The sequence below is a fragment of the Lactuca serriola genome, chromosome 8, assembly GCF_051521515.1.
Source record: "Lactuca serriola cultivar US96UC23 chromosome 8, Lser_US96UC23_V15, whole genome shotgun sequence".
Taxonomy (NCBI): Eukaryota; Viridiplantae; Streptophyta; class Magnoliopsida; order Asterales; family Asteraceae; genus Lactuca; species Lactuca serriola.
Window position 1 is genome coordinate 54007862 of NC_136415.1, and position 24636 is coordinate 54032497.

The following is a 24636-nucleotide window of genomic DNA, read 5'->3' on the forward strand; positions in this document are numbered from 1 at the left end:
AGATCAAACCAATCATAGATAAGTAATTGAATCATTGAATTAAGTTGTGTTAGAGAACGCATATTATGACTGTAATTGTGTTTTGATTAATCAATCTTCATAGCTCCAATCTTATTTAATAATTGATTATGTGTTAACTATTGTGTGACCATACATAAATTTACATGAATTGATTAATAATTAGTAGGTTTAGAACTAAACTGCTAATACTTCTTAAATTGGTAACCAACGGTAATAGTCTTGACTAATGTATAACCATTGAGTGAAAGTGGATTCGAACTAACAGAAGTATTTTGTTTATTGATTGATTTTTTGTTAAAGAATTAAGTTTATCTAAACTTGCAAAATTAGATACAAACCCTTTTAGCTTATTAATAATTAGATTAATTTAGTAGTGAATATATAAATTAATAACACCGTTCCCTGTGATCGACACCTGACTTACCCAAGCTATACTGTAATCTGACTAGGTACACTGCCTATAAGTGCATAGTTAGTCTAAGTTTGTTAGGTTATATATATTAAAATTAGTGGGTACTTCCGTGCACATCAAGTTTTTGGCGCCGTTGCCGGGGAACGACTTAGTTTATTAGTTTATTTAGTTGAATTAGATTAATCGATCCTTTTTGTGGGATAAAACCTGCAAAAAGTTAATTAGTTATTTTTTGTTTATTAGCTTAGTTTATTAGCATATTATTTTAGCAAAAAATTTGATTTTTTTTTCTGTCACAGAACTCACAACGTGAGCTATATACACTCATGACGTGAATGTTGTGATTCTTAGTTTTCCTTAGTTTTTAGTTTATTTTTTTTTATTTTAGTTCAGTTTTACGTTTTTATCTTGTTTAATTTGTAGGAGTTCATGACCAGAGGCTCTAACACACCTTTGGTGCCACCGATTGAAGATCCAGAAGCTGCACTTCACAAAAAGACTGATAAGAAGATGCCATTGCAAGAACTATAGTTAACATTTTCAAGGAAGTCGGGAAAGAAGACAGGAGAGTCAAGTTCATCCTCAAAGAACAAGATCAAGCTTGAACACTTGGATCAAATACCCGTCCAAACCAAATCCGAATACGATACCGAGCCTGAATTTGAAGAACATACGAGCGAACCCGAGAACGAGCCAAGGAACGAGATGGCAAACATTGAGGAGATGTCCATGGGAGCTTACAAGAAGCGGATCCGAGAAGATGTGGGTCCCGTTTTAGTCCAACCCACAATACCTGCCACTTCCACATTCGAGCTGAAGGGGCACATCTTGACTGCACTGAAGGATATCCCATTCTATGGGAAAGATCATGAGGATGCTTTTAAGCATCTAGACGAAGTCAATGACATTGCGGATTACTTCAATGTCCCAAATGTCAATAGAAACACTGTACTGCTCAGGATGCTTCCCATTACTTTCAAGGGAACTGCTAAAGAGTGGTTAAAATCACTTCCACCGGGTATGATCACCACTTGGGCTCAAATGCGTGAGCAATTTATGGACCAGTTTTCCCACCATCCAAGATAGCTAAACTCAAGAAGGCAATAGCCAACTTTGAACAACAGCCGGGGGAGTCATTATACGAAGCATGGGAGCGGTACAAGGGCTTGCTCAGAAATTGCCCTCAGCATGATCTTAATGTGCAACAAGAGATGTCGATTTTCTATGATGGGGTCAACATTAAGACAAGAAAACTCCTTGACTCTCAAGGACCTTTGACAAAGAAAAATCCAAGGGCGGTCAAGGAGTTGATTGAAGAATTCGCGAAGCACTCTCGCGAATACCACAACCCTAGGCAAGATGGAATCTAAGGCGGTGGAGGGGCCCAAACTGAAGAAATAGCAGCTATGATGGCTATGCTAAATAATATGGATCGGAGATTGACACAAATGGACAACTCAATTCATGCCATAAGAGTTGGTTGCGAAAGGTGTAGTGGTCCACACTTGACCAAGGACTGCAATTTAGATGAGTTTGGGAACAGAAAAGCTCAAGTGTGCTACTCGAGTGGGGACAAGTATGATGAAGACTAGAGGAAACCAAAGAAGGAGTGGCTGCCATATGAAGAATTTAAGAAGCAAAAAGAAGCTTGGTCTAAAATTCCTGAAAAATTAGCCTTTTATGATTACATCGGAAATAATCTGGCAAAAGAGAAGTATAGGCAAACAAGCCGAGGCTTCTACCAAAAGGAGCAGCTGCCAGCTGAGATGAAACCCGATCTAGAGACCATGTTGATGAAGTTTATGGAAGCCTCGGAAAAGAGACACGAGGCTACTGATTCTGCTATTAATGAACAAAGAACTTTGGTAAAGAATCATCATGCATTAATGGTAGAACATCAAGCTTTAATAAAAAATCAACAAGCCTCCATTAATAATCTTGAAGTGCAACTTGGTCAACTAGCCACTCTGGTTCATGAGAAGTTGTCCCCAAAAAATCTTGAAACGAAGGCCAATCTCATGTAATGGACATAGATACTGAAGAAGAGGCCATCTCTGAGTTCCTAGAAGCCTTAGAAGAAGAACCACAATAGCCCGATCCAAAACCAAAGAAACCCAAGCTCGAGAATCAAGATGCTGCTGAATTGAAGAACTCACGACGTGAGCCATATAAGCTCACGACGTGGACCCGTCATGAACAGAAAAATTCTGTAGTTTTTTTGGTTTATCAGCCGCCTTTGCCGTTTCCTTCCCGAGCTGCCCTTAGTCCACTAGAAAGAGAGCATCTAGAGTTTGTTAAGCACGTGAAGGGTATCCCGATTAATACTCCCTTTGTCGAGTCCTTATCCAAAATTCCCGAGTATGAAAAATTACTGCAAGACTTGATAGACACTCGCAAGCAATTAAAGAAGCATTCCAAGGTGATTCTAAGTGAGCAAAGCTCAAGAGTTGTGTTGGGAGATATACCAAAAAAGATGGGGGATCCTGGACGCCTAACTCTTCCATGTGAGTTTGGGAACAACATGAAGGTTGATGCTTTAGCCGATTCTGGGGCGAGCATTAACTTGATGCCTTATTTGTTTTATCAGAAGTTAGATATGCAGAAGTTGAAGACCACAAGAATTACTATTCACATGGCGAACCGTTCAGTGACACAGCCCCGGGGCATTGTGGAAGATATTTTAGTAAAAATTGGAAAATTAGTTTTTCCAATAGATTTTGTAGTGTTGGATATGAAGGAAGACCCCGATGTTCCAATTATCCTTGGCCGTCCATTGCTTAACACTGTTGGAGCTCTTGTTGATATTCGCGAGTCTAAGCTCACCTTGAGGGTTGGTGATGAAAAAGAAGTTTTTGGGATAGAAGATGGCTTTCAAAGGAATCATGTTCAAGAAGAGGTGTTCACCATTAATGAAGACAATGAATTAGAAGAATTAGAAAAACTTATGGAAGAAGAGATCAAGACAGTTCATCAAGTCAAAAGAACAAAACCAAGAGCATCTGTTCCATATTTGGTTGAAGTCATTGCTTACAAGAGTCCACCTTCTTGGGTAAGCAAGGAAGATGATGAGATGACAAGTGATGAAGAGGAGGTTACTTCAAAGGTGACAAAGCCAGTAGTGAAAGGGGAGAAGGATGCTATGGAGTGCAAGGAGGAAACTAAAGGGACCAAACGCAAGCTTGAGAAAGATGAGGTCAAAGCTAAAAAGGAAAATTCGAAAAAGGCGTACAAAAGACAAGTTCAAGCTTACAAGAGGTGTTTCAAGGAACAGAAGATCCCAGTGGTAGACTCTTTAGACGATTCGACATAGGATGCACGGAGTCCAACTCAAGACTCCAAGAAAAAGAAGCGCTTCTCGGGAGGCAACCCGAGTTTGGTTTGCAATTTTTTTTATTTTCTTTTTAGTTTTTGCGTTTTAGTCTTAAAAACATAGATCATATCATCCAACTCGCTTATAACATAATTAAACACTGAATGTGGGGGCCCTAAAATGGAAGTAGTAATAATTGAGAATTTAGTTAAAAGTCAAATTTGATTTAGTATGAATTTTCCCTTCCAGACAAAATTCACGACGTGACTTTTTCAGAATTCATGCCATGAATTGTGAATAAACTGGATAATAAGTCAATAATACAATTTAGCCCATTTTATATTAGACTAAGTGGCCCAAGACCAATCCTTGAGTGCATGGCCAATATTAAGCCCGGACGAAATTCACGACGTGAATTGTAATAAACTCACGAAGTGAGTTTTGAATTGCACCAGACCACATAATAAAGACCTAGAAACCAGTTGACTCTCATTTCTTTATTCCTCACGAAGTGAACAAGCAATTTGGTCCCCCTTGCTCCGTTTAGGCCGACAATACTCAATTTTTGTGCTTACTTACGTAATAATTCCATACAAGGTAATGATTCTTCTATTCTATGTTTAATTTTGCTCTAATAGTTGAATTTAGGGCTAGGGTTTGTTCATTTGTTAAATTGTATAAAATACGCCCTAAGATTCGTGAATTACCCTTGGAATATAGTTGATTATTGGTTGAGAATGTCATAGGAGTAAACCCCCAGCACTATCATGGCCGATTTGTACAGAAACAAGACCAAATATCGAATCTAACTACGAACTCACGCCGTGAATTCTGGACTGTGCAAGTTCTTTGTTCCTTTTATTTCTAAACTGTTGGGTTGTTGTTTTCGCTGTGTTTGTTCCTTGTTTTTGCAAAGATGGAACCTAGAAGGGAAATACCTCTTGGAGTTGCGGGTTTGCACCCGTTTTACAATTTTCCCACCACCATGTCCCGTGACATCTTGACGCGATGGAACAACAAGTTAGGGTGGCTTTATAACCGCGAGATTGTTGTTGATCCTACAATCAATTGGACGCGTTTGAGGGAAGTCGGGCTCGTGGAAAGGTTGTCCCCATTTTTGACAAAAGTATTTATTGGAGATGGATACTCGTTCACTTGTTCGGGTTGGCACAATCTATTTCGGATTCAAGAGCGGGTCTATAAGGAATTTTGTGTTGATTTTTTCTCAACAGTGACATTCTAGGAGACAGTCCAAACCCAACATTGGTCGCAAGCTTTGGTGTTTCGGTTGGGGGGTGAGTACCGGGAGCGCAGCCTCGTTGAATTTGCTTGGAGAGTTGGACTATATGATCGAAAAGAGGCAATGACTCCCGAATTTGGTATGTTTTTGAGCGCGGCTGCTAGAGGATATATGGAGGGTGTCACTGGGTATGCTTTCTGGCATAATATTGCGTCCGGAATGTTTAATTCCGGAGTGTCTCCCGAGAGCAGTATTCGGTCCCCGATCCATCGCTTACTTCACCGTTTCATCACATTTTGCATCAATCATTGGAGGCATGGAGATAAAGTGACAAAACAAAATTTATTCTTCTTATGGTGTATCTTACAGCCCGGCGTGTGTTGCAATATTCCTTATTTTCTGGCATGTTTTCTGGCCAGGTCTGCAGCTAGTTCGTGGCCTGGGAGCCCCATTTGTGCAGGACAATTTATTACGCGTTTGGCCCGCTCGTATCATTTGGTTGTTCCTGATATTATTCGTTCCATGACTTGTGTGGATGAGCATGAGTTTGGCATGGGGTATTTGGAGACTATGCGGGTTGTCAGAAACTTCGGGTCCCATTGGGGCATAGTACCTTCAGATGGTGAGGGTGATGATGGTGATGACCAGCCGGCCGACCAACCTGAACCACAACCGAGGCCGAGGCGCAGGAACTTGAGAGGAAGGGGAGAACGCGGGCAACCAATGCATCCACCCGCATCCATGGTGGGAGCACCTTTTGGGAGTGACATGGCTGGTTATTTTGACCAGTTATCTTTGAGTGTCAATTGGATTGGTGGTACCATGGAGAACGTTGTTTGACACCTTGGAGTGGAGCAGCCGCCTCATTTGGGGTATCATTACCCGATTTGCCCGAGGTGGACGGAGTATAGAGGACATGGAGCCGACGGAGCTGGGACGAGCGGGGCGAACGAGGATGAGGAGGATGATTGAGTGTTTTGTCTATTTTTATTTTTTTTATTTGTTTTGGTTTGTTTTTATTTTGTTTTGTTTGGTTTTATTTTGTTTGAGATTGTAAAAACTGTTAAGATATTGTGTTACTTTTATTCTTCTTTGGTTGTTATTTCTCATAAATTGCTAGGAGCGCCTAAAAAGGATATCGAGATATAAGTGCGTATGTGTTTAGCCGGGAGTATTTAAAGTTGAGAGTCGAGACCCATATTTTCAATTAAGTGTGGGGTGAGTCAATAGAGTAGATAGTCAGCGAAAGAGTAAAAAATGGTGAATTTAGAAGAGTCTTAATACATTAAGACATTGGGTTGAATTGTGCACATTAAAAGAAGATTTGGCTAAATGTTTTTCTGTCTGCCCAGTTCTCACGACGTGCACTCGTGTTACACACGTCGTGAGTCAATTCTCAGGGGTTCCCAGAATAAGCGTGATTGCGACTTCACGTCATGACTTTTCTTATCTCACGTCGTGAATCGGTATTCTTCACAAGTTCAAAGACCCTTGACATATTATTATTCCATGGGTTGATACCATTCTTCGTGTCATTATTATGACGATTATTTTGGCTCATTTTCACTACCATACAATGTGGCGTATGCTTTCCCACATTGCTCGTTCTATTTTGGAGATTTCCACCACATTTGTAGAAGATTGAAGGCTCGATTTCATGTTTTGTCGGTACATTCCTCATCTCGCATGTTCAAGATCCAAGTTTCTATTTCTCAGAGTGCATATTCAAGATGCACGTTTTCCACACTTTTGGAGATGCTTACGCCGCTATCCCAGGGGAGTCTGTTCCTTTTTCTCCGTTTTCATAATTTTGATTTATCCTAGGCATACAATTAGGGCATTGTATGAAATAAGTGTGGGGTAGGGGGTAGAAAAAGTTAATTGCTAGATAATGGTAAATTTTGAAAATTGAAAATTTTAATCTAGTAATAATATATGGGATGATCCGATAAAAGCTCAAATGTTTAGTTGAGCCAATACACGTTATAGTGCATTTGTGGCCTCCCTTATTTTAGTGAAATCATGGAACAAAAACACGTCGCTTAGTTTGAGGGATGCAATATGTTTAGCAGCCTAAACCTGAAATGTATCCAGGAAAGCTATGTCTTAACCAATAAAGGTTGAAGTTAAGCGCCCCTGCTTAAGCATGTAGGTTTTGAGTGAAAAAAGTGAGTTATACATGTAAAAAAAAGAGAGAGAAATTACTGAAAAGTAAGAATTCTTGAAGAGTTTTGGAGCTATCAAAGTATGAAGATCAAAAGATCAAAATTCCAGAAGTTCAAAAGTTGAAGATACCAAAAATCAAATCATGAAAGAAGTGAATTCAAAGAAATGAAATTTAAACTATCAAAGAAGTGAAGAATTCAAGAGCTCCAAGTATTGGCATCTTAAAGTTGTAATTCTCTAGTTTATGTATGCTTGGGTAGCTTTACAAAAATACTTTGAGGTTAAGTAAGATTTTTGCGAATGGATTCGGAGGGTTGCATAAAATGAGCATTGTTCGAAAGAAGTGGGCGAGTGTTTATGAAGATTGTGAGTATTTAAAGTATGAGGGTACTTTAGGAAAATTTTAGACACAAATGCATGCCTTGAGGTCTTGGCATAATGGCTGAGTTGGAATCGGATTGTTCTATGTGATGTTAGTAATAAAGGGTTAAGTTTAAATTTGCTTGAGGGCAAGCAAAGCCCAAGTGTGGGGTATTTTGATATTGCCATATTTATACCTATATTTAGGCAATATTTAAGTACATTTTTATATATAAGTTGGTAATTTGTTTAGAATAATGGTACTTATGAGTTTAAATGTTATTTGCAGCCAAAAAGAAGACATTTTGAAGAAAAGGGACTAAAAACGTTAACGGAAGAAACTTTGGGAGTTAAAAGATTAAAGGACAAGAAAATCAGGGAAAAGCGTTCTCACGTCATGAGAATTGGAAGATTCACGACGTGAGCTTAAGTTCTAGAAGATATATACGCAGGTGAAGGAATCCTTTCCGAACACGGTTATCTTGTATTCACAACGTGAATAATTTATTGTTCACGACGTGAATTATTAAAATCGGGAAACTATATATATCCCTGACCATTGCGAATTGAAGAGACTTTTGGCAGAAGAAAGAGATTCCAAAAGGCGAAATTCAGAAGAAAAATAGATCTGGAAGTGGTTTTCAACACCAAAGAAGAGGAAGTTCATAATTTGCTTTATAAACTTGGTACACTAAACATGTGTTTGATTATAGCTTTTAACTGTTTAGCTATTATATGTCCAGCTAAATCTAGCTGCTTCTGTTAGCTAGATGAGGCTGGAACTCATGGTTTGAATGCATTAGATTTGACTTTATTTGTTGGTTATATGCTTGTGTTGATTGATTTTACCTAGCATGTTTAGTTAATGATTTAAGTGCTTTAAATTCTTGTTCTGTGTAGTTAGTGAACACAAATCTGCATGAATATGAATACCTAATAACAAAGTGAAAACTAGTTTATTAGATCTAAGATCAAACCAATCTTAGATAAATAATTGAATTATTGAATTAAGCTGTGTTAGAGAACGCATATTATGACTGTAATTGTGTTTTGATTAATCAATCTTCATATCTCCAATCTTATTTAATAATTGATTCTGTTTTAACTATTGTGTGACCATACATAGATTTACATGAATTGATTAATAATTAGTAGGTTTAGAACTAAACTGCTAATACTTCTTAAATTGGTAACCAACGGTAATAGTCTTGACTAATGTATAACCATTTAGTGAAAATGGATTCGAACTAACATAAGTATTTTGTTTATTGATTGTGTTTTTGTTAAAGAATTAAGTTTATCTAAACTTGCAAAATTAGATACAAACCCTTTTAGCTTATTAATAATTATATTAATTTAGTAGTGAATATATAAATTAATAACACCGTTCCCTGTGATCGACACCCGACTTACCCAAGCTATACTGTAATCTGACTAGGTACGCTGCCTATAAGTGCATAGTTAGTCTAAGTTTGTTAGGTTATAAATATTAAAATTAGTGGGTACTTCCGTGCACATCAGTTGCAGAGCAGCATTGTTTCACTCAGGTCAAGGTAGCTAATGTGTTTCCTCTACAACATGTTGTGCTTTCTTGCCACCATTCGGTTTGCGACCTAGCTAGGGAGATTGATTCTAGGTGGTGCTTATACCTACTGACCTTACAAATTCATGCTTTGTTATCCTGCTCTTCTCTCCTAGTTGCCCTACTTTTTGTTCTTCAATTGAGGTTCGTGCCAGCTCTGAGGCAGCGAGGGTCTGATAGCGACAATGTACACACGGGCTATTGGCAATGATAGTGGGTGATCTAGTACTCGTGTAAAACTTCACAGTGTTGTGGTTCGCCGATGGTATGACCCGCAGTTTGAAGAGCGTCGGTCGCCCGAGCAGGACGTCGTGCTCTGTCGGGATGCGTACAATTGAAAACATTATTCTGTGTGTGACCTTGTCTCTTCTGTCATTGACTGGTTATAGTAAGAGGGAGATGTATAATACCAAGTGGCCATAAGTTGTGCTATGTAAACCCTATGAGTAGGCCGACGGTCGGAGGTGTTAAAGCTTCCTTCCAGGAGGTTGGCAATTGCTGGAAACAATGCTCGTAAAGGATGTCGATACCAATGTCGTTGTCTACATAGACACAACTGATTTGTAATTGGCGTATGCAGGCAGTTATCAGGAGTGGATCCCTTGTATTCCAGCCCAACATCCTTGGATCTTCTGACAAAAAACTAATATTGAGGATGTTTTTAGGTGGTACCTCAATGTCATCGTCTGTTTCATAGCACTCACTTCTCTTATGGGGTCCCATGATGGAGAGGATTTCCTCCTCAACTTAGTGTTATTCGGCATCCATCCGAGCTCGAGTGTTTCACTGGTCAGCGTCGAACTTGGATCTCAAGTCTCTTGCGATGTCGGAGAGGTCGCCTGTTAGCTGCTTTTCTTCTACTTCTTTCCTCAATACCGTGCACTCGCAGGTGTTGCGATTTTTGTTCTTGTGATACTCACATTACTTCCCTTTCTCTTTGTACTCCTTTCAAGGTGCTTTCTCGATGCCATGCACCTTAGTTTGATGGTTCCAGGGCTCATCTATACCAAACGGATGAAATCTGCGGGATGGGTGCCTCAAGTGCCAGTTGTGCTTGTCATGGCTCCTGTCACGGTGGTCTCGGTTGTTGGGGCTTGAGTGGGAGTTTGCTTCTTCTTGCTTGATGTACACATTTACAATAGCCTTTAGGTTGTCTTCCTTCTTTTCCTCACCCTCGATATGTCTGAGGTATTTCTTGACTCTGTATTTTAGCTCATCTCTTGACTGAGGTACCATCCCTTGCATCTTCTTTGACAAAGGGTCAGGGAGTAGACCTTGGGTGAAGGCGCCAGTTACAAGGAACTCTTCATAGCCCGAGACGTTGAGATTCACCAAAGTGAATCTATCGTAATATGCCCGTATTGACTCTCCTTCTTTTTGCTTGCATGCCATTATGGAGTTCACATCTACTTTCCCCTTCATTGCATGAAATTGTTGAGGAAAAGGTATCGTAACTGCTCGAAACTTGAGATGTTGCCCAGTCGCAGTGCCTTGAACCACTTTCTAGCGTTTCCTGATAACATAACAGGGAAATATGTGCACATGAACCGCTTGTCCATCCTTAGAGATGTCATCATCTACTCATAGGTGTCAATATTCTCATCGGGGTCGGTTGTACCGTCATACTTGCGGATGTTTGGTATGATCGTCGAGTGTGGGATCTCACACTACAAGAGCTTTTGGCAAAAAGTAGAGCTGGTGCTTCTCATTGGGTTTTCCATGTGTGATTACGGAAAACCATTGTACATAATAAAATTTTCAGCTTAGTATGGGTTCTCGTACGGTTAGTTGTACATCGATGCTTATGAGAGATGTATGGTTGTTGCTGGGGGCTTGATTACATGCTCTGTTGTGGTTGTGAACCCGATTCCAACTGTTGGAGCATGTTTGGATTCGACCCTGAGGTTGTTGAGCATAGACATTGAGTTGCTGCTTCGATGACATGTTGGGGTTGGATTCTTGCAATGGTGGTGTTTGTGGGATGGATCTATGCGACTACTGGAAATAAGGGTAGAACATCGGAGGTTGTTGAGTGAAAAGCGGAATGTGTGATATTCCTGCTATTAGAGAGAACTGATAGGTTAACAATGGGTACCGAGTGGAGGACAATATGGTCCTTGAGGTCGTATCAAGGTTGTGTAATTCTAAGTACACACCCGGATGAAGCCAAATAGTATGATATGTTCTTCGAGCTTAACGTCGTTTGAGGATAGCTTCATCTGGGTTAAGCCTGAGAATAACAACAAAGAAAGAACCAATGCCAGTCGTCGTCTTGGAGGTGGTCCCGAAACGAGGCTCCGACAGTCCAGTCCATAATTGGATGAGAGAGTTAGGGTTTAGTTTAATGTAGTTAATGAGACAATCCCTTCATCTAGAGAAGGAGGGTTTCTTTTATACGTATTTTCATAGGAGCATGTCTCCGACAGTACCTTTTGTCTTGTCTGGGCCGACAGGACTTGGAGGCGTTTTATTGGCGGATCATGCACCACTAGCGGTTATTTGCTATTGGTGCAGATCTACCGAAGGGCAGCGCTTTGAGCGCTACACCTGTCGTCATGGGAAGTGGTTAGTACTGTTTTGGCTTACTATAGACTGAAGTTTCTCATTCTGAGTTAGACCTTTGCGCTAGAGCGTCGGGGTCTGAGTGTAAGACTGCGAGGGTGAGGGTATGGGCCTATCACTTATGTTGGGTAGCGACCGTCAGCTAGGTCGTCCTTTAGATAATCATCTAGAGGGATACGTTAACAGTTGCTCATTTAATTGTTGACTTGGGATAAAATTGCGGTAAAATTAGAATCCTTTGATGTAATTGTTCATTCAATTAGAGGTGTTTGAGATTGTTTATTTAATAAACAATTTTTGATAAAAATGTTTATTAGCTTATGTGATGACAAAATAAGTTCTTAAAAAATTCAGATTAACTTATATACTTGCAAAAAACTATAAGTTGATTAGTCATTTTTTTTTAAGTTTTTATCTGTTTGGATTATCTTAAATATACAAAATGACAAAAAAAAAGAAAAAAAAAAAGAAGGAGACATGTTTTCATGTTTAAAAGTATTTAATTTTATGTAAAAAGATTAAGTTATAAGTTAAAAATATTAGGCTTTAATGAGGATATTATAGTCTTTTCATTTTTATAAGTAATAATCTTTTTTTAAAAAGTCAAAAAAATTATTACGTATGACACTTATTAGTTTTAAAACATTTTTTAGACTTATTGAGTTTTTTAAAATCTAATAAGTCAATATGTTATTTTCAATGTCAATCCCAAACACCCCGTTAGTTAATTGAGATTATATATGTTGTGGATTAACGATTATGACACACCTAACTTGTTGATATTTTGTAGAGTTTCTTGTCATGACAACAGTGATGGATATCTTGATTTAATTAGTTTATTGTTTGACTAACTAAAGGTCATCAAATGCTGAATAATGGTATTATTTCAGTTAGTAATTTATTGCTTAATTGACTAAAGAGTCATCGGTTAACATACAATTGCTTGCTGATGGAGTTAACTGTTAAAGTCATTGATCAGGATCCAGGGGTTTCCCGGATGCCCCGAGTCACTATTCCATTTCAGCTTATAATTTTTTTCTTTTTTTTTTTTTTTGTATTAAAATGCGACTACTAAAAAAATATTTACATCTATTAGTATATGTTGAATGAAAAAAAGTGTTGCCAATGCTACTTTATATTCCTACGTCTACCCCTGATATCAAGTGGGAAAGTCTGTCGTCTCTACTTTAGTTTCTTAACCTGTGAAGTACAAAATGATGGGAATGGATGAAATATTGAGTCGCGTTATATTGGTCTATGGCTGATTGTTAAGAAAATAAGGATTGATTCATATGTAATGCATATTACTTTCTTAAGAGATTTTTGCGAATGGTAAATTTATAAGGCTTGAACTTTAAACAGCCTTGAGCCGAGATTGATATAAAATATTCGATCCATATACCAATTGTGAAATTTGAATTAACGGTAAATTTAAATCCATGAAAAAATAAAAGTCAACTATTTTTCTTTGACATGCAACTTTATTTATTAACTTAATATCTCAGATACTGTATCCTAACGCTGATATATGATCTTCATGATCACCCAAGAGTTGGCTTTATCTTTATTATTGTCAACTATCCAGTCATAATAAGTTTTGGATAATCAGTGTTGAACTGTTGATCATATCTTTAAAAGCTTTTAATTTCCACTCTTCGAACCTCAAAATTGTGCTGTGAAATCTTCTATCGACATTAAAAACCTTGTATTTAATTATTATTTTATGTGTTATACTGATCATCAACCTAGAGCTCAAAATTAATCGAAATCTCTATATTAGAGCATAACCCATTACACGTGGGATGCTGGTTGGAGGATGATAATGCAATGGCCACGCAACTATAAAATAAGTCAATCTGATACCATATGGTTTTTTTTAATTAAATTCTTGTTCGGATGCGTTATTTTAAATTATTTAGGGGTTATTAAACTTTGTTTGCCAGTTTGGTTGGAAACAACTCAGATTTCTTGGCCATTTGGTTCGAGACAAGAAAATCATACCGACACCAACTTCAATCCTTCATTTAACGTGTACTGTATCGTTTTAGCAATTTGTTTACTTTTTTTTTTTTTTTTTTTTTTTTTTTTTTTTTTTTTTTTTTTTTTTTTTTTTTCATTTTTATTGGTCTTTTCATTGTATTGAAATTTAACAAATACATAATATTTGTTTAAGAATAATATAAAACTATACTAACACATATTTATTCTTTTAATTTTTAATAAAATATCGTAAATATATAATAATTGTTTTCATTTTAGACACATTATTTAGTTTTGTTCGTTTTTTCAGCAATTTTTATATATGAGAAATAGAACATACATGCACGAATCAAATTTTTTATATAAACCAAAAATTAATCCGTTGGTTTTTCAAAATGGTTTAGGTTTCGTTTAGTTGCGGAAAAACAGTTTTTATTTTCTGTTTTCTGTTTTCTATTTTCAGTTTTCATTTTTCATTGGAAAATTTAGAAAACGCGTTTAGTTCAATCTTATTCATTTTTCATTTTGCTGTTTTAGAAAATTAGAAAACGCGTTTAGATGTGCATTTTTCTATCGGTTTTCATTTTTCATTTTTTGTTATTTTAACTAATATCACAAACACCACCCCACCCTACCTACCCTACCTACCCCACCCACCCCCACCCTGTCCCACCCCACTCTACCTTAACTCATCCTACACTACCCCACCCCCACCCACCTCACCCTACCCCCACCCTATCCCACCCCATTCTACCCTAACTCATACCCTACCCCTACCTACCCACCACCACGACCTCCAACCCCACCCTACCTACCACCCTTATTCTTTCTACCTATCACCCCCACCCACACATACATTTAATATATAAGAAGCAACATAAAATTCAATGTATCATTTAACATAAAAATGAACATTTTAATAAGACAAGTTTTACTATTTTAATGTTATCAATATTGACGACGTTGTGTATGTCTTTCCCATAACATGTTAGCAATTGAATCTCTAACTTGAAGCATTTCATCTTGATCTGTCATATCCAAAGGAAAACCCTCTTGAACCACGTTAAAGCCTTCTGTGAGTTCTTGAAAATTTTCACCACCATATGTATTGAATAAAGTGTCTGCCCTATCCTCCATCCGTATATAAGTATGCAGTGCACAACATGTATGTGGGATCAACATTTGGCGTCTCAACGGATAGTTTGGTATATATTTCAAAATGTGAAATCTTTTTTTAAGAACACCAAATGCCCGCTCTATGACATTCCGAACTGATGAATGTACAAAGTTGAATAATTCTTTCTTTCCTCTAACTCCACTACCACCTTGCCAATCAGAACGATGATACCGCTCACCACGATATGGAGCTAAAAATCCCTTTAGATTTGGATACCCACTATCAACAACATAGAAATAATCTACACCACATAAAGCAAATATATACTTAAGTCGAGTATTTAGAAACTAGATTAAATAAATTAGGTAAAGAACTGTTGAGAAGTCTTACCACCGGTCGGTATTGGAAATTTGTTTTAGGGTCTAATAACAGCGTTATAAAATACACGAGAATCATTCGCTGTTCCTTCCCAGCCGGTATACACAAAAGTAAACATCATATCATGGGAACAAGTCGCTATCACATTTTGTGTAACAAGCACTGCTTTTCTTCCGCGAAATGACTTTTGTTTTGATAATGGAGCCCAAGCTGCTACATGAGTGCCATCAATAGCACCGATATAATTCTGCATTAAATTATGTATGTTAGAGAGATAGAGGTTTTATGTATAAGTGTTAACAAAGAGATCAATGAATACCTTAAAGAATGGATACCATCTCGAATCTGCTCGAATTTTTGGTTGAACTTCACCTCTGTTAGTTGTTTTAACTACTGTAAGAGCAAATGCCTTCAAAGCTCTTAACACATACTTAAACCAATAATGTACAGTCCCCGTAGAATGTTGAAAACGATCCGAAATCATTCTATGGCTTGTTCCATGACATAAAATCCGCAAACTTATTGTCAAACCTTCTTCTACACTAACATCCCTTCAATCTTCCAATAAATTCATCATCTTTAGTTTATCACACAAGTTTAAAAAAACATGTGGCTTCATCCTAATTGCTTCATAACACTGGTTAGGATTACCGCACATTATCTCTCGAATGTATTCTTTTCCACTTAGCATAGATGTCCTACAAGGAGTTCGGTCAATAAAATTCCTATTGTTCTTTATTAAGAAAGCAATCATCATCATATCATCCAAATCATCATCGTCATCATCTGAGTAAGAGCTACTATCCGATGAATATGACATTGGGACACTTTATCTGCACCATAAACCATTGAATTTAATGCCCATCAAGTAAAATAACACGAAAAAAAAGTAAAATCGCACATCAAGTTCCATACATATCATCAAAATGTTCCACAAAATGACATCAAGTTTCTACATAAACATCAAAACATAAACTAGTGTAATATGTTTATATGCCATCCCTAAATTCTAAAACAACTACTCATCTAAACTATCAAGCCACGACATCCCTAAATTCTAAAACAACTACTCATCTAAACTATCAAGCCAGTGTTTCCTCCTATTCTCAGACATCATTAGGAACATTTTTCTCCAATTAATATCAGGAAAGAAGGACAATGCTTTAGTGTAAGATCTTGCACCAACACCAGGTGTAGCTTCTAAAGTCGTCATACAATCACTAATCGAGTATTCCTCGGTCAATGAGCTTGTTACATCACCATACTTTCACATATAATGTTCCGCTCTTGCTAAATCTCTTTCCTTTCTAGCGACTATTGATTCTGAAAATGCATCCAACAAGGTATCATATTTGGAATTTCCAGGACCTTTTTTCATTCTTCTTGAACCTGGTAAACCCTCCATTTTCTCTTCCAACATACGCTTTCCCTTCCGACTACCCCCATTAAACTCACTCTCACCAAAACTACCACCCTCTAGATACTCATCCTCAATTATGTGCGCTTCTTCTGATGTTTGAGGAGCACAAGTTAAGGCATTATGAAAAGCACTAGAAGCAGTCGAACTATTGAAGACCAAACTCAATAAGGAATAAATCTTACAACCCTTTTTCTTCAACGATTTGAAACTTTATCTCGTTGTAATATATGGTATACAAATACTTTATTAGTTAGCAAAATAAGTCAAACATTAATAAAATTATTAGGTTTAAGATATTTTATACCTTAAAAAATCATCCCAAACAATATCATTAGCAAACACTTTTCCAAAAACAGCATCCCATGTGACTCCAGTATGGTTAATCAATTCACTAAACTTTAGATAAACAGATTTAAGGCGGTGGTATTTTGCTTTCACCTTCTAGGGACCATATCTTAAAGCAAATTTCAAAAAAATCTGTTCATCTATTTGTGTCCAATTAGTTCCTTTGAAGATTGGAGCCCCATTAGGATCTCTCTTGACCCTTTCCTCTAAAATCTCTAAGAAATATTTCTCACAAGCTTCTGTCCACTCCATTGCATCCCCACTGTGTCCACCCATCTATATATAACCAAATTTATTTAAAACTAAACACACTAAAACGATTTTAAATCTAACAGAGTAACCAAACTAATTAGCAGTTTTGTGATTACAATGCATAATTAACTCAGACTATAAAATGAATAGAGGTTATATTAAAATTGAATCTAGGAACATGTACAGTAATATAAAGGATCAAATCATAAAACAAAGTTGCAGTATAGGCCATTTATTTTAGAGATAAATTAGGAGAATGCTACATACATAGACATATTTACACATAAAGAGATACACACTTGCATTACTATCTACATATACAGACATGAAATTGAAGCAGTATTGAGGGATAAGTTTAAAATGTATTATACTCAAATTGGCATAGATATCTATAATTTAGATTGATGTTTTATATGACATCAAGAAATTAGTCCATAAACTGAAACTAGGGCAAGAATCAACTGATTTCGTCACCACCAATAAAAAGTGAAAGAAAACCATCAAATAGAACGATATATGCAATTATTTATCGAAGTAGATTTGTAATTAGTAATCGAATCTGAAAAATATCCTTAGATGAGAAAAAATTGTGAAACTGTATACGTGGCGTGATGGGTAAAAAGGGTGTTGACACTTGAGACTTAACGGATAACAAAGAAATAGGAAAAAATTTGAGATCGATTATGTAAGAATTGATTCTCGTCAACACCAACAAAATGCGAAATCGTAACCACTAAATACATCGATTGAGCTACAAATAGAATTAAATTTACCTGATTTTTTTTTTGCAATAATGAGCACAGAAAGAAACAGACGCAAAGAAGGGATTTTGTCGGAGAGAGAAGTTGTTGTCGTTGAGAAGGGATTTTATAAATTTTTTTAAAATTTTATAATTTCTTACAATATTTTTATGATATTTTTTTCTTATAGATTTTTTTTAATACAATGTATTAAATCTTTGTTTATAATTTTTTTTTAACTTTTGCTGTTCTTTCATATAATTTTAATACAAGTGTTTTTAAACCAAATATTTTATAAATGTTTCAAAAGTTTTCTTACAAGTATTTAACTTGTTTTTTTTTCATACAATTTTTTATAACTTTCATACATTTATTTCTAAACTTTCTTTTACAACATTTTTAAAGTGTTTTATAGATTTTGTATGATAGTTTAATATTTTTTATAACATTTTAAAATAGTTTCGCTAAATACTAGTTTAAAACGTTGTATAAAAAAAATTAAAAGTTTATACTTCTAATTAAAAATTAATAAAAAGTTTGAATAATTTTTAAAACATTTACCTTATATAGATTTTTTTTGTTTTTTTATTTGATAAGTAATATTTTTTTTTTTTTAAAAGACCCTCCATACTTATTATTACTCTTGAGTATTTGAGATATTGAAACTGATTTTGCATGTTTGTTTATTTAGGGAAGCCTTTTTAGGGTTAATCGTTTTATGATTCCCTACGGTGCTTTTACAGTATAAGTTCTTCATCGAGCTCTTCTAAGGCATTGGTTTTATATTAAGGTATTGGTTTTATATTTATGGTAAATATTTTATGTTCCCTATAAATAATCATTAGGTTACATTTTGATATATGCTTTTTCTGATTAGAGTTTTCTTTGTACGATCATATCATAATCAATATACACAAAACCTTTATCAGATTACTTGCATATTATGGCGATTGATTCTTGATATTCCGCATTCGTTATCTCAGATTTATTCCAAACAAGTGGTATCAGAGCGGGTTCTTGTAGATCTCAGCGATTATTGCAAGAATCGATTTTGCTTATGGCGATATTTTATCATGAATCTCACCTTGTTCTTCAAGTTTTGTAAGTTTTCTGAAAAGAAAAAGTCTAGTACCTCGTTTTATTGCAAAATATTGTTCAGATATGTTATCTTCTACTCATTATTTCATCTGATTTGTTCTTGAATCATGTTCTGGAAGAGAATTAGAAGAAAATTTTCGTGTTTATTCGAATGTTTGTGTTCAGATATACTTTATTTGTCTAAAAATCGTCCCAGATCTGTTTTCTCTCTCTAGAAACCATCTCACATCCGTTTCTCTCTCTAGAATTCTTATCAGATCTACTTTCTCTCTCTTCAAGTTTTCGTTCTTGTGAAGATTAAATGGAGGATTATAAGGTGTTAAAAAACATTAAAAGACTAGGATTAAAAGTTACAGATCCAAAGTTTCGTCTTAAAGAAGGATATTTGTTTTGGAATGTTCCTAAGCAATTAATGTTGAAGAATACATTGAGATGTATAATCTCTATGTCGATGAGAAAATTGGTGATTCCACACAGATTTCTTATGGTGGATTTAAAGTAATTGTATATAGGAAAATAAAGATTTGTTAAAACAATTTATCATTATCAAAGAATATTTACTTTTGAAGCAACTTCAATAGAACTTAGAGAAAGAAAGAAAAGAAAAAGAAGGTGTTCTTGGTGTTATTAATAAAGTTCATTATGTTCTTCAAGTTTCTGAAGAAAAAGTGACTCCAGATGTTCTTGTTGAGGGGGAGTCAAGAGTTTCCAGTTTTTCAGAAGCTTCACAATCCGAATCTAGTAGTTCAGAAGACAAATCTAAATGCAAAAAATCAGAAATCGTGAAAGCAAAGGAGTTTTGTTCTATTGGAACAACAACAGATGATTTTTTGTGTTCTGATGATGTTTTGTTCTATAAGCCCATTATTGAAGATGTTCAGATTTACCAAACTCCTAAGGATTGTTTTCAAAAGACTTCTAATATTCAGATTCAGAAAGATGAAGAGTTTGTTCAGATCTGAAATTCGTTTCTGAAGCCTAGAAATAAGAAAAGAAAGAAGAAGAAAAAGAAGAACAAGAACAAGAGTAAAATAAAGAAGGTTTGGATGCCCAATGTACAAGTACCTAATGCTTGTGAAAAGGTTCAGAAAGCTGAAGTCAAGAATGTTCAAAGAAAATTCAATTTTTCTTCAGAAAAAGATGTTAGAAGTTGGAGAAACGAGAAAAGAATATTTGGTTGGTTTAATGAAGTTTTTGGAAATTTTGTTTTCCAACTAAAAAACGGGTATTATTTTCAGAAGATGATTGTTTCTCTTCAAATAAATGGTTGTGTAAGAAACCAACTTCAATCTTGAATCTTTATTGGGTACCAAAAGTCTCATAAATGTGTTTTCGTTTATCAAAAATAAAAGGTGGGTGTGTGTGTGTGTGTGTGGGGGGGGGGGGGGGGGGGGGGGACAAAAGCTGATGAAAATTGAGTCAAATTTTAGAAATTTTGTTGAAGAAATCAATTTATATTGATTTTTAATGGTTGGAAATGACAAAAGCTGAAAATGTTGAAAAAGAGGGTGAAAAAGGAGATTTTCTACAAAAAGAAGGTTGCCATCTGACATATTTCTGCAAAAGGGGTGCAAGTTGTCAGTATACTGCAATCATGAGGGACGGATTCGAAACTTTGAAGAAATAAAGTGTTAAATTCGCGATTAGAGACAACAATGTGTCACTTTTGGAACTCTAGGTAAAAACTGCAAGTTTATTCAAACTTTAAGGGTTCTTTTCGCTAATGTAATGTCATGATTGGATTTTCCGATAGTCTCCGGCAGTTCGTCTCGTGCAATCAAAATTCTCACACTGTTTGTTGTTCGGCGTTCTGGAATCACAAGTGTGAGGTTCGCAATCGGAGCAGATTGTTCGGGGTTGCAATCCTTCGGCGTTGTGAACATATGTGCGTATATGAAATCAGAAACCGAATTCGCAACTATATCACAAATTGGAATTTGACGTTCGTCCCCGAATCGGTGCGAATATTCGGAGGCATACGTAGTTTACTGTTCATCTACGAACATTCGGAAGGAATCAGATTCGCATCTTATTGCATCATTCATGGAGTTCAGCATTCGCAATTCCGGGCTCGAGATGAATAGGATTCGCACTACAACACAAATTGAAATCGTTCGGAGTTCTAGGCTTCGCACTACTACCCTTTCGGAGTTAAGTGATCGGAATCAGAACCGTCTTCAAAAGGTTCAGAAACCAAAAATCTTTTCAATCATTCGATATTTGAACTTGTTGAAATTGGAAGTTAAGAACAGAAATCTCAATCAAAATCTGTTACAAACAAAATTGAAGCCAAAATTAGCACTCACAATCGAATCTTGACGGGGTGATGGGCATTTCATTGGTACCTGATTTCGAACCATTGCTATCGGAATTTGGTTTTAAGGATTTTGACTTTCAGAAGTCAAAGATACGTCGCTCTTCAGATTGAACGAGGAAGATGACATATGTTTCAATTCCAGTCCCCGAATGTTAGCAAACTTTATAGTTTCAACCCATTTGATGTTGTTATTTGTTTCAGTTACAATGAAGAAGATGGGTTATATTTTCAACTTTTTTCCTGTAACTTTCAGAACTTAATAGATTTAACCCCATATCCAAAATTCTTTTCAAAATTTATGGGTTTTATCATTTTTACCCTTTCTTTTCAAAATATTTTCCCTTCTTATCCTTTTCTTTGGACTTATTCTTTTTAAACTCTTCTAAATAATTTGTTCTTATTCCATTCTTTCTGTCTAATATTTGAAAATCGAAAAATACAAAATTAACTTTTTGTTAGTTTTCCGGTTTTAATTTTTGAGAATCGGGTATAATCTAAAAGGATTTATTTCATCTAATCTGATGGGTTTTTAAGATTGTTGGTGATTGTTCTTAACTTTTCGGATTCTCTCCATGGTATTTGTTGAAGATTTAAGGGGGTGATATTTGTTTCTCTGGCATTAAAAACCCCATGTGTTGATTAGTCTCACAATTTAGGGGGAGAAATGCCAAGAAGATCGAAAATCGTGATCTTCGTCAGTTTCATCATTTAGGGGAGATTGTTGAGTATTTGAGATATTGAAACTGATTTGGCATGTTTGGTTATTTAGGGAAGTCTTTTTAGGGTTAATTGTTTAATGATTCCCTACGGTGGCTTTACAGTAAAAGTTATTCATCGAGCTCTTTTAAGGCATTTTTTTATATTAAGGCATTAGTTTTATATTTATGGTAAATATTTTATGTTCCCTATAAATAATCATTAGGTTAGATTTTGATAGGTGCTTTTTTCTGATTAGGGTTTTCTTTGTACGTTCATATCAGAATCAATATACACATAACCTTTATCAGATTACTTGCATTTTATGGTTATTGATTCTTGATTATTCTTGATATTCCGCATTCGTCATTTTGGATTTATTCCCAACATGGTCAAACATGATCAAACTTAAAGTTGATTGGTCAAAGTCCATAAACCCACTGAGTCAACCCAGTCGAGTCAACCCAACCAAGTTAACTCAACATGGGTTGATCCATGGGAGTACGCGGGGCGTACTCCGGAGGTACGCTCAGCGTACATGAGGCTTCGCAGAGAACCACCATCGGGGTGGCTAACTGGGTACAAGGGGCGTACACCAGGCTACGTGGGGCGTACCCTCACATATCCAACTTCTTCATTAAGTGCTTGATGGATTTAACACTTGAGGTCATACTTCATATCCAAGGTCCAGAGGCATACTAGGGTCATAAAGTTCCCAACTTTATGACTTTTCACGTCCAAAAAGTCCTTAATGCATGGTCTTAATCCATTAAGACCTTCTACAAAAAAACATGGAGCTAAACTAGCTAAAGGGACCTCATTTTTATGGCTTAGGACCCTTCCTAGGTTCTGAAAGGACAACCCAAAACATCCAAAACCAAAAATGTATAGAAATGAAACTTTTGAGACAAGAACAGCATAAAGCTACCAAAATGAGATCCAAGCAAACAAAAGCATCAAGGTGAAGACTTTTTACCTTCTGGAGCTTCCCAAGGAGGTAATGATCCAAGATCCACAAGCTTTCTTCAACTTCTAAGCTCCTTCATGCAACTCCTTCTTTATGCAAACCAAAAACACACTTTTAGCTAAAAAAACACTGTTAAAGGACTGGGGTTTGCCAAAACTGACTCAAGGGATTTGGAGGCTGAAAAGGTGGAGATAAATGGGCCATAAGGATGCTCAAATACCCCTCAAACCTAAAACTTAGGGTTTCATTCGGACATGAGTATGCCCAGCATACTAGAGCACAACCTAGTACGGTTAGTGTACTCCTCTTGCATTAAAATTATAATCTTGCTACTAGGGATTCTCATGGCTACTTCATTCCAATCCAAGGACCAAAATGACATAATTTAAAGCCAAGGGATGAATTTGAAAATAGCTGAAAACCAGGATGTTACAACTCTCCTCCGCTTGAACTAGACTTCGTCCTCAAAGTCTGCTGCAGAGAACAAATCTAGATAATACTCCCGTATCTCAGCCTCTGGCTCCTAGGTTCACTTGGAGCCCCTCTGATGCTGCCATCGTACCTTTACCAAAGGTATTTCCTTGTTACGCAAAACCTTTACTTTCATTTTTAGAATAGCTATTGGCCTCTCAACATAGTTCAGACGCTCATCAACCTAAATATCATCTAAAGAAACCACTGCATCCTCATCCAATATGCACTTTCGCAGCTGCAAAACACGGAAAGTGATGTGAATCTGACTAAGCTCCTCAGAAAGATCCAATCTGTAAGCAATATTGCTAACCTTGGAAATAACCTGAAATGGCCCAATATATCATGGACCCAATTTCCCCCTCCTCCTAAAGCGAATCACATATTTCCAAGGTGAAACTATTAGTAACACCATGTCGCCGACCTGAAATTCAAACTCAGATTGGCGTCGGTTGGCATAACTCTTCTGCTAACTCTGAGAAGTCTACAATCACTGCCTGATCTACTGAATCATCTCTGTAGTCTGAAAGACCACCTCGGTCCGCCCCATAACCCTATGATCAACCTCACCCTAGCAAATTAGGGTACGAAATCTCCCCTATACAAGAGCTCAAAAAGTGGAGCACCAATGCTGGAGTGAAAACTGTTGTTGTAAGAGAACTCTGCAAGAGGTAGGTAGGAGTCCCAACTCCCACCAAAATCGATGACATAGGCCTGCAACATATCCTCAAGTGTCTGTATTGTCCGCTTACTCTGTCCATCAATCTGCGGATGATAAGCTCTACTGAAGTGAAACCTCGTGCCCAGTTCCTCATGGAACTTCTGCCAAAAATAGAAGGTGAACCGAACAACACGGTCTGAAACAATGGAGACTGGAACACCATGGCAAGAAATAATCTCACGAATATACAAATTGGCAAACTTCTCGGTCGAAGAACTCTCCCGAATATCCAGGAAGTAGGCACTCTTGGTTAATCGATCCACGATGACCCAAATAGCATCGAAACCTGTGGCCGTCTTCGGAAACTTGGTGATGAAATCCATCGAAATCTTCTGCCATTTCCACATGGGAACCTCTAAAGGCTGCAGCTTGCCATGTGGTCTCTGATGCTCAACCTTGACCATCCTGCAGGTCATGCACCTATCCACGTACCAGGCTATCTCCCTCTTCATACATGACCACCAATAGCTCAATCTCAAAT

At 36.6% G+C, this 24636-nt stretch overlaps 1 protein-coding gene and 1 non-coding gene across 2 annotated transcripts; both read right to left on the reverse strand.

Moving 5' to 3' along the window:
* Positions 1-1521: 1521 nt before the first annotated feature.
* Positions 1522-1628, reverse strand: LOC145071885 (small nucleolar RNA R71). The gene has a single exon (XR_013690845.1). It is a non-coding gene; the product is annotated as a small nucleolar RNA R71 (small nucleolar RNA).
* Positions 1629-14581: 12953 nt separating this feature from the next.
* On the reverse strand, positions 14582-15948 carry LOC145066908 (uncharacterized). The gene is made up of 4 exons (XM_079014152.1): positions 15736-15948; positions 15448-15558; positions 15196-15375; positions 14582-15097 (listed from the first exon to the last, which is right to left on the reverse strand). Exons 1-4 carry the CDS (start codon positions 15946-15948, stop codon positions 14582-14584), a joined length of 1020 nt encoding a protein of 339 aa, XP_078870278.1.
* Between the last annotated feature and the right edge of the window lie 8688 nt (positions 15949-24636).

Coding starts and splice junctions, on each gene's coding strand:
- LOC145066908 (XM_079014152.1), bottom strand. CDS start 15,948: ATGTCATATTCATCGGATAGTAGCTCTTACTCAGATGATGACGATGAT. Junction 15,559..15,735: donor CAATTAGGATGAAGCCACAT/GTTTTTTTAAAC, acceptor TATTGGTTTAAG/TATGTGTTAAGAGCTTTGAA. Junction 15,098..15,195: donor GAACAGCGAATGATTCTCGT/GTATTTTATAAC, acceptor TATTTAATCTAG/TTTCTAAATACTCGACTTAA.